At 41.1% G+C, this 10,155-nt stretch overlaps 2 protein-coding genes across 2 annotated transcripts; one reads left to right on the plus strand and one right to left on the minus strand.

The window, feature by feature from the left end:
• The first annotated feature begins 913 nt into the window (after positions 1 to 913).
• Positions 914 to 6,422, plus strand: LOC116248418 (probable glycosyltransferase STELLO2). The gene is made up of 3 exons (XM_031621191.2): positions 914 to 3,257; positions 5,548 to 5,674; positions 5,752 to 6,422. The coding sequence occupies exons 1-3, from the start codon at positions 1,504 to 1,506 to the stop codon at positions 6,223 to 6,225; spliced, it is 2,355 nt and encodes a 784-aa protein (XP_031477051.1). The 5' UTR covers positions 914 to 1,503; the 3' UTR covers positions 6,226 to 6,422.
• A 349-nt stretch (positions 6,423 to 6,771) lies between these two features.
• Positions 6,772 to 9,386, minus strand: LOC116247576 (uncharacterized). The gene is made up of 3 exons (XM_031619750.2): positions 9,121 to 9,386; positions 8,221 to 8,287; positions 6,772 to 7,264 (listed from the first exon to the last, which is right to left on the minus strand). Exons 1-3 carry the CDS (start codon positions 9,366 to 9,368, stop codon positions 7,229 to 7,231), a joined length of 351 nt encoding a protein of 116 aa, XP_031475610.2. The 5' UTR covers positions 9,369 to 9,386; the 3' UTR covers positions 6,772 to 7,228.
• Between the last annotated feature and the right edge of the window lie 769 nt (positions 9,387 to 10,155).

The following is a 10,155-nucleotide window of genomic DNA, read 5'->3' on the forward strand; positions in this document are numbered from 1 at the left end:
AAATATTAGTTCTTCATGTTATTTTCTCAAGTACATACAATATTTTACTCATACGTGTGTGAAATATACGATAACTTAAATGCAACACTGATGGTTAGGTAGGACGCATCTCGCTGTTGCATGAAAAAGAATGGTTTATATCAGAAAATTTGGAAATACAGAATTTTTAATATAATATCAACCGAATTGCTGAGTTTAGTTGTCAACTTGGCATGAAGATAAAGGAAGTACTTCCATTCCACCGACGGAGATTATTGGGTTCCTATAGAAAAATATATGCATACCTTATAATCAAACAAAGCAAGTGTGTCATAATTGCTCACATTTTTTTTCAAGGCAAGTGGCGGCGGCTAATTACAGCACAAATATAGTTTTATGTGAGTTGAAAACCCATATTTACAGCATTGTGACAGTCTCATTCAAAACTCAAGAAGAAAAGAAGGAACAGAAAACATTGTTTTTATCATGTCATCCAGACACACAAATTAAGTTTCAAAGATTGTTTAAGGTGATGTTTGATAGTTTTGGGTATCGGATCTTAGGATACCATCGATTTTAAAACTATGGATTTGTGGTTTTTACAAGGTAACCGAGATTTGAGATCCCCAGTTGAGAGTTTTACTGTTTGTTTAAGTTGTAAATTTAACCTAACACAGATTTGAAATCATCCCTGGATCAAGATTAGATTGTAACAAAATGTCACTTTTTAAATATATCATCCAAAGACAAACTAAGCATTTTAGGATGTTACTGTTACTTATGAGCCCAATTGCCCAAGGGGTTTGGCATAACGGGTCAGATTATGGAATGATAAAAGACCAGTCATTGGTTTCATTTTTGAAAGCATCAAGCTCTACCGTTTAGCAGCAAGATAAATGAAAATGCAGCAGTAAACTTCAGGATCAAGGGAGGCTTTTGTTCCCTACCGAAACAGATGAACGTTACCAATGTAGTACGTCCATTCCCCATCCTTCCAATTGTTAGATTGGTAAGGTCCTTTCGTAAGAAATGAAAAGTTTAATGGAGAATGATTCTGGTTTGGTGAATTGGGAATCTCGACCTCTTGCTCTGCTTGCTTAAAATTGATGAAGTCATGGCAGAAAAATGAAACGAGGAAAGAAGAAAAACTGAAGCAGCTGGCTGCAGCAGATATTTTACTCTGTTTTCGTAAATTGGGGACGTCAGCTTAACTTACGCCCATTGCTTAAAAATGAAGTGGAAGGAGGAAAAAAGAAACTGAGCAGTTGGCTGCAGAAGATGTTGGGAGAGAGAGAGATGAGTATAGGATTCAACAAAATGAAGCCAATATTCCACTGGGAAAACGGAGAGAGAAAGAATTGTAGATCTGAAGGAAGGTAAAGGATTGGAGAAAGTGCAGAAGCTAAGAGGCACTGAGGGAGAAAGAGAGAGAGAAAGAAGGAGAGAGAGAGGAGAGAGAGAGAGAGAGAGAGAGAGAGAGAGAGAGAGAGAGAGAGACTGCCATTTTTGATCTTTCTACCAAAAATGTTTGTCCAGGACAGATCAACACCAGCAGCAGCAGCACCCAATCTTGCAAAGCCCCAATTCAAAACCCGGACCTCTACTCTCTCCAAGCAGCAGCACGATGAGAAAGAAGGAGAAGGAGGTGGGGGCCTCTCCTTCTGCCTCTCTCATAACCTCTTCAAGGTCTTCTTCGTCGTCTTCGCCGTCGTCACCCTCTTCTTCCTCCTCTTCCTCCTTCGGTCCGGAGACACCGCCGCCTTCCTCTGCCTCGAGACTGTCTCCCGCCGAGAAATCGAGTCGAGGATCCCCTTCCCCGAGGTGCAATTCAGCTCCATTCCTGCCATCACCGACACCTCCAAGTTCTCCGCTTTCCGGGCCGAGCGATGGATCGTCATCTCCGTCTCCTCGGCGCCGACGGACTCTCTGCGGGATCTCTCGAAGATCAAAGGCTGGCAGCTTCTCGCTATTGGCAATGCCGACACCCCGAAAGATTGGCAATTGAAAGGTACCATCTTCCTCTCTCTCGACGATCAGGCTAAATTAGGGTTCCGCATCATCAGCTACCTGCCCTACAATTCGTACGTTAGGAAGAACGTCGGTTATCTCTTCGCCATTCAGCACGGTGCCAAGAAGATCTACGACGCCGACGACAGGGTACAGGTAATCGGCGGGGATCTCGGGAAGCATTTCGATCTCGAATTGGTCGGAGAAGCGGCAAGAAGAGAGACCATGCTGCAGTATGTTCACGGCGAAGTCCAGAAGAAGAACAGCAGCAACCCAGGTAGCCCTGTGGTGAATCCTTACATACATTTTGGTCAGAGATCGGTCTGGCCCCGGGGTTTGCCCCTCGAGAACGTCGGCGACCTCGGCCACGAAGAATTCTACACCGAGGTCTATGATGGGATGCAATTCATACAGCAGGGGCTGTCGAACGGACTGCCGGACGTCGACTCCGTCTTCTACTTCACAAGGAAATCGAACTTCGAGACGTTCGATATCAAATTCGACGATAACGCTCCTCGAGTTGCTCTTCCTCAGGGGCTAATGGCGCCTGTGAATTCGTTCAATACCTTGTTCCTTGGACCTGCATTCTGGGGACTGATGCTTCCTGTTTCGATTAGCTCCATGGCTTCAGACGTGATCAGAGGCTACTGGGCACAGAGGATCCTGTGGGAAATGGGGGGTTTCCTTGCAGTGTATCCACCAACTGTTCATAGAGTCGACCGAGCTGAATCGTATCCATTTGCAGAGGAGAAGGATTTGCATATAAATGTAGGTAGACTGGTCAAGTTCTTGGTAGCTTGGAGATCGAATAAGCGGACCCTGTTCGAGAGGATACTGCATTTGAGCTATTCAATGGCAGAAGAGGGGTTCTGGACAGAGAAGGATGTTAAGTTTACGGTTGCTTGGCTCCTGGACCTTTTGGCAGTTGGTTATGTTCAGCCAAGATTGATGACCCTTGAGCTTGATCGGGGACAGACTGTTATTGGTCATGGCGATCCCAAGGAATTCTACCCGCCCAAGCTTCCATCAATGCATCTTGGGGTTCAAGAAGCTGGCACTGTGAATTCCGAGATTGGAGACCTCATCCAGTGGCGGAAGAGCTTTGGTAATGTTGTTCTTATCATGTACTGTGATGGGAGCAGGGTGAATCATACTGCATTGGAGTGGAAAATGCTATATGGCCGGATATTCAAGCGGGTGGTTATTCTCTCGGAGCAGGGCAACCCCGAACGTGGAGTCGAAAATGGTGGCGAATTCCAGGAAATCTATAAGTAAGTTCTTTTGTTATTATGAAATTAAGCTTTCTTTGGGTTTTTTTTTTTCCAAGAACTGGCGATAGATTTGTTTCTTTGTGTGGCAATGTGAACTCTGGACCAGTTTTGCAATTCTGTTTTGCCTTTGGTTAGCTGCCGTTTGATCCTTTGTGTGGCATGTTACCGTTTATCTTTTCCTTCTTCCAATTTGATTAATGAAGAAGAAATTTTATGGTAATTAGGTTATAGTTTCCTTTGCATTAGATCTTCATAGATCACGACTATATGTGGTTCATCAATTGGGATGGTCTACACATGATGCTTGATTATATATTTAGTTCACTCACAGTTGATAACATTATGTGGCGCTCATACTTTATAATCCTTGCAAATTCATCTACAACTTCAGTTCTGAAATCTGTGAGGAAATCAAATATCCAGTCTAGGTAGGTATCATACTCTGGTTGAGCCAGAATTCCCAACATTTTCTTTATTTATTTCTATGTCAGAAATCAGAACTACTTTGATTCATCGTGAGAGACACTAGATAAAATATCTAAGAAAAACCTATCAACTTTGTTGACATTGAAGTAGAATAAACTTGTGTGGCTTGTATTGCTATCTAGCTTTAAGAGGCTCAAATCTTGCTGTACTGCAAGTAATCATGTGTAGGTAATATTGCAAAGTTAGTTTCTTATTGAATATCAATGTTAGGCCTGATGGGTGATGTCTATTTCTCCTTCAATATCTTCTGAAATTCCTTCTCTTTTGGTGAATGGATATTACTATAATATAGTTGCCAGTTGCTGTTCATTTTTTGAAAATGTGGAACCGCGCTCTGTTTCATTGGCTACATTGTTTCTAGAGCTCTGCTTGTTTAACTACACATCATTGGTATTCAAATCTAAATTTCAAAATTATTGCATTTTTGGGCTTTCATTTTCTTCTAGGTTCTTGTTTGTAGTATGCCCGATCTTGTATACTAGGCTTTCCTTTTTTTCCTCTGTAGTTTTCTGTGGGTTTCTTAAGTTATTCTCTTCTCTTTTCTTTCTGGTTTTTTCTGTTTTGTTCAAATTATAAATCTGCATGCTAAGGAAGTGAAAAGTATCAAGGAATTCTGAAAATAAGAATAGTTTTTAATAAAAGGAAAGTTACTCGTTCTCAAAATCAAAGAGAAGTTATCAAAATCACAATGTAAGCATGTCTACTTGAACTTACTGCCCTCCAAATGGCCATTGATCTCAGTTATTGGCTTGAGCCTTGAACTGAGAAAATGTTCTGCCATACAACGTTGTTATTTGCATAGATACAATGAAACTCTATAGTGACTGAAGTGGTTGATAGAGCTTTTGGAGGTTCCTTTCTATATCATATGGGCTTGCCCTAGGAAGACAATGCACCTCATTTCAACACGCCAGTCAAGGGTGCAAATGCGGATGAAGGTTTGGACTCAACCACAAGCATGGACAATGCCATTTCGTGTGCACTCCCTTCACCCGTGGCTAGACTTGTCGAATAGTGAACTTGGTAATTTTGACAAAGTCCTTTTCCATGTTCTCTTTGAGGGTTAAACTAAAATAGTTTACTTTAATAATAAAACTATGAAAGGTCAAACAAATCAAAGAGGGTCAAAGTCATCTTCCATGGCAGTCTAATGTTGCTATCTCTTCCACCTGACCACGATGGATTTGTTGCATCCTTCTGTGTCTCTGTCTTTCTGCAAAGCATGCTAGGCTGCCCCCGGGTCTTACTTTTTTACTCTTTTTTTACCCTTGCAATTTGAAATGTGGCTACATCTACTGCATGTTGCTGTTTTTGGATTGTGGCTGATTCTTGTTCAGGAGTTTGTCTTATTTTGTTTGATTGTTTGTTTTCTTGCTTGCTCCATAATTTAAAAACAAATTGTTAATTTAATTTGGTAATTGTGTGTCACTGTTTCTATGGGGTCATGTCCCTATATTCAAGGTTCTTTCAAATTGCTCCACCCCCACGTCTGCACCCATGTGACATAGGTCCCTTTCCATCTTTTGTTATTTCTTTCAATTTTAGGTAGAACATCGAACCTCTCATATAAATGATTCTGATCCTGCTTTAAATGACTTCTTTTTTTTCTGTTTCTTCCTTTCATTTGATCAACATGAAATATGTAACATATTCTATGCATGTGCATGTGTCTGTGCGAGCATGCTTGTCAGTTGGAAGTTCGTGCCATAAGACCTGTTAGAGGTTTTGAAATGATAAGATGAAACCCTGTTCCAGTTATCAGTTGGATTCTGTTCTGTTTGATGACCATGTTCCAATGTTTCAGGTTTCTTCCCAAGATATTCGACAGGTTCCCAAATGCTGAAGGTTTTCTGTTTCTTCATGACACGACAATTCTCAACTACTGGAACCTGCTTGGGGCAGACAAGAATAAGCTATGGATTACTGATAAGGCAATTCTTGATGACTGTTCAGATGTACTTTTTTCTCTACGAAAATCTTTGTAATAACAGTCTGTCTGTTTCATCAGGTTCCTGAGTCCTGGAAGACCAAGTTTTCAAATTACAAAGACGCACCTGCATATTTGAAGGAAGGTGCCGAGATCCTGAGAAAGCTCATTGACACCCTTCCTGTTCATTTTCAAGTTAACTACAAGGAAAATGTGGGCAACGAAAAGTTTGTTGTCTGCACCTCAGATGTATTCTATGTTCCTCGGCGTTTTGTGGGTGACTTTGCTGACCTTGTGGGTCATGTTGGAGATCAGAAACTGCATCAGAAACTTGCAGTGCCAATGTTTTTCTTGGCAATGGATTCACCATCTAATTTCGACTCTGAAGCATTTAGGAGCATGGTTTACAGAACCGGCAAGGCATCCGATCCTTTGAGTTTCTATTCAGTGCAAGCTGCTGCTGTGCACCCTTGGACGGTGTCTGCTGATTCTGAGTTCATGAAGCTCATCAGAGCCATGTCTTCTGGTGACCCCCTTCTACTGGAACTGTTGTAACATATGGAACATCTACTAGCAGGAAAAGTGCTGGAGATGGTTTGGGCAAGTGGGTTCGGTTGAGAAATTCTTTTTGTAGATGGGTATGTATTGATTTTTGCAGGGAAACCTGTCTCTGTGAAACAGAAATTTTCTCATTTCTGGAATTGCCTGTATTAGATATGGAGCACTAGTTAATGGAAGAAAAATTTGTCCTCCATCTCTCGCTCCCATTTTGACATTATTGTTTTCTTAAGCTTCTATCTGTCATGCACAATTGTGGTGCGGACCCATTTTGGTCGCAGGCCATCATAATTGCTTGGCAGTACCACAACTGGTTGGGTCATACCTAACCCTTTTGAGAGTCTACCATGAAAACGTCTATCGACTGAAACTTAGGTTAACGTGGCTGCAGATTTGCCCGCAATGGAAACTGTCTCGAATGGTAAGTAATGCCATTAACGAGGCTTCCAGACGGTAGACCTGAATCCAATTATGGTAAGCAGAAAATGATCCGTTAATAAACATCTGAGTAGTTCACATGTAAACATGCGAATCTTAAGCTAGTCCAGGTCCTGATTTTGTTTGCGACAAATCCGGCCCTGAATTTAAATCCAGATAAGCCGGACCCCATTGAGTTGGGCTTGGTAAAGCCAGGGCCAAACCCTATTTGGACCCGCTGACATCTCTGTTCTAGATGTTCTGTTTTCTTTCTATGGCAGACTTGTAGGAGCAAGAGCGAGAATAGCTAGGTTGGTACGCATTCAGACCAAAATGACCAATATGAAGAGTGTAGCTACCAAAGAAAGAACAAAAAACTGTAGATACACCGTACTACCTGTTCTTCGGCCTCTTTTATTCTTTTGTTGCGGATGAGGACTCTGCAACGCTCTCTCCCATCTATGATACAATTAAGGCACATTGATCTGCTAACTAACGTTGAAACGACCGATCAATCGGATCCTTCATATGACAAGAGGCCGAAAATCCGTGAGGGAGATCCAATGAGACCAGTCGTCGTCATTCAGGCTGAAACGACGTCGCCGCGGGAACCCGCTACCTGTGAAAATGCATCTCTCAGTGAGCAAATCAAAACAGACGATGCTTCCGCAATCAACTCAAAGATCGGTGAGCTTCAAACTATTTAAGTTGATGGAGCCCTAGAGATTCAACATGTGAGAGTGCAACTCCTGTATCACAAGAGAGGCCTACCCCAGGGGTTCTAGGTTGAATAATAACCAGAAGACATGGTACGCATGTATCTTATGTGTGGGCGATTATCAATGGAGGTTTTCATGCATGGTCATAAAAAATGAAAAAGAATTTCCTGTTCAATCCAACCACGTAGGCCATTAGCACTACACATTAGCATCACATAACTAGTTGTTGATGAAGCAATCTCCGCTTTACACTTGTACAAGTACTAATAAAATAAATATAAACAGGTTTTGCTCACTAAACGATGGCGATAACCTGCTACGCTGTTAAAGTGACGACAGGATCAGTTCGTCTTAAAAATGCAAGCGTCATGAATTTATTCATCATCAATTTCAAATTTTGTGTACAGAGGAATTGTCAATTAAGCATGGATAATTTTGAAACAAAGAACCTAAAAGAAATCATATATACAAATTTATGCTTGCATGGAGGACCTATGGAGCTCATTAAGGATCTATCGTACGAAAAACTACCGATACATGTAAACTGCTACTACAGCTTCGTCGATCACAACTGGACTCAATAGCAGCTACGGGTGTAATGGTTCATCTTCTGAATAGTCGAATACGCTGCAAGGCAGGTTTAGTCCGCACATGCTGCAATAGAAATTAAATAACAAAACACTCGTTCTTTATTTTCAAATCTCACTACGAATGATGCAACCCGCAACAGCACAAGCACGAGTGCTTTAATGATAATAATAAAGTAATAACAGCAGCAGCAACAACAACATGGTAGCTATTATTTAAAATTTACTTGAAATTGTAAAGGAATTTTGATGGTCCGTTGTTGGCTTACCGTGTAAAGGAAAGGATCCGCTCTGCCTCCAACTCCGGACCTCCTTATTTTTTCTGTCCGCAAAAGTCTGAAAAGCAAGATAAGCAAAACTTTTATCTTGGTATAAACAGGATTTCTATGCGATGTATGAACATTTGCGTGCATTGTAGACGAAATCGGTGATGCATCAACTACATTGTCGATTTATCTCCAAGCGTTAGGTAGCCATACGTGTAGGGGCAGACCAAAAAATTCTGATAAAGGGCGCAAATTATAAAATTTAAAGTAACAACAATATATAAAATATTTTTATGAAAATAAATATTTTTATATTTGTCAGTATGGGTAGTTGACCAGACAATGCCTACACGTGCCTTTGTCTTTACGCACATGAATAAAACCTGAGAGACATTGCTTGATGCACCGCAGGTCTCATCAACTACGCTACACGATAGACAGATACAGCCGGAAGTATACGCTTGGTTAAAGTACAACGGAAAATGGACGAACTAAAGTCATTCTCGACCTAATAATTGGTTCCGCAGGCTTCATATGTTTGATAAATTCCAATATGTAGCTCCATGAGAGTCATACAGAAACTCTTAATTACATCAAATAAGATTAGTAAATTAATTTAATTTTAGGTCTAGGACCAAGAATATTGCGTCCTTAGGGAAAGAAATTTCTCAAGAAACTTCAAAAAATGACTTTCAAATGTAATCAGACAACGATGTCGGAAAAGGGAGATCTCGCAGAAACCAAGTAAGTTCCATACGATGATGTCAGAGACCGGTCAGATCGAATAAAACGCAAGGCTTCCCGGGTTGTTACGAGGATGAATGTGATACTAAACAAGAAGCAAAGCTAGAAGTGACAAGAAAACGGTAAAGTCGCTGCTTGAGATTGAGGAGAGAGACTTACATTCTCAGCGCCTTGCTTGTGTCCGGACTGTTGCCGAAGACCCCACGGATATGGAATTCAGAGGAGGCCGAGCTCGCGGTGGAGAGGAAATCCAGGATGGCCTTGGCCCGACGACGGATCCCCGGATGGCTCACGTAACCCCGTGTCCACCCAGTCCTCGGCCTCGAGCACTCCAGCTTTCTCGCTGAGGATGGTCGCCCAACGGACTCCCTGCAGTGGGTGACGCACGACGACGAACTCGAGTTCATCGATTCCTCGACCGTGACAACCCCACGCTCTCCCGATCTCTCTTCTTCTTTCCAGGCCTGCGTTCTATGGCCCCAGCCCGGTTCCCTCGAAGGCCTCCGCTTTGACCGAGCCTTCCTCGCGGCCTGCTGCACGCTAAAAATTGTCACTTCAATTGTTGTTCATTAATTTTTTCTTTTTCGTTTTTACGAAATACCGGAGGAAATTAATCAATATCAGGGCTATAAATAAAAACTGAACGGTTAATACAATTATAAGTTACGGATATTTCTACAGAATCAATCATTCTTTGCTGTTTTACTTAAAAGTGAAGTTTACAGAAAATAAATAACCAACATCCTTACTTTTTTTTATCGGGGAATATCCCCTGCATATTTTCTTAAAAGAAAGCTAGTGCCTTAGTTTATGCCACAAAATTTTGATCTTTTAGCACTAATGAAAACCAGATTGTGTGTCACGTCTTCCGGCGTTCTGCCTCAAACCTTAAGCATGCCTACATCTCGCTTTGCTTTGCTTCAAAATTTCAGATTAAATTCATATCAAACACTTGGTGTTGACAAAGATACACACACATACATACATATATATATATATATATATATATATATATATATATATATATATATATATATATATATATTAATTAATTTATATATACGTTGGAACTAGGTTTGATGCGAAAATCATGCTCCCAACCGATTTCATCACTAAACGGTTTACAAGATAATCGACCTTTAAAGTGTAATTACAGGATTTTGCTATTTCCCTCAACTGTCAACCATTATTCAA

Source organism: Nymphaea colorata, chromosome 2, assembly GCF_008831285.2.
Source record: "Nymphaea colorata isolate Beijing-Zhang1983 chromosome 2, ASM883128v2, whole genome shotgun sequence".
In the NCBI taxonomy this organism is placed as follows: Eukaryota; Viridiplantae; Streptophyta; class Magnoliopsida; order Nymphaeales; family Nymphaeaceae; genus Nymphaea; species Nymphaea colorata.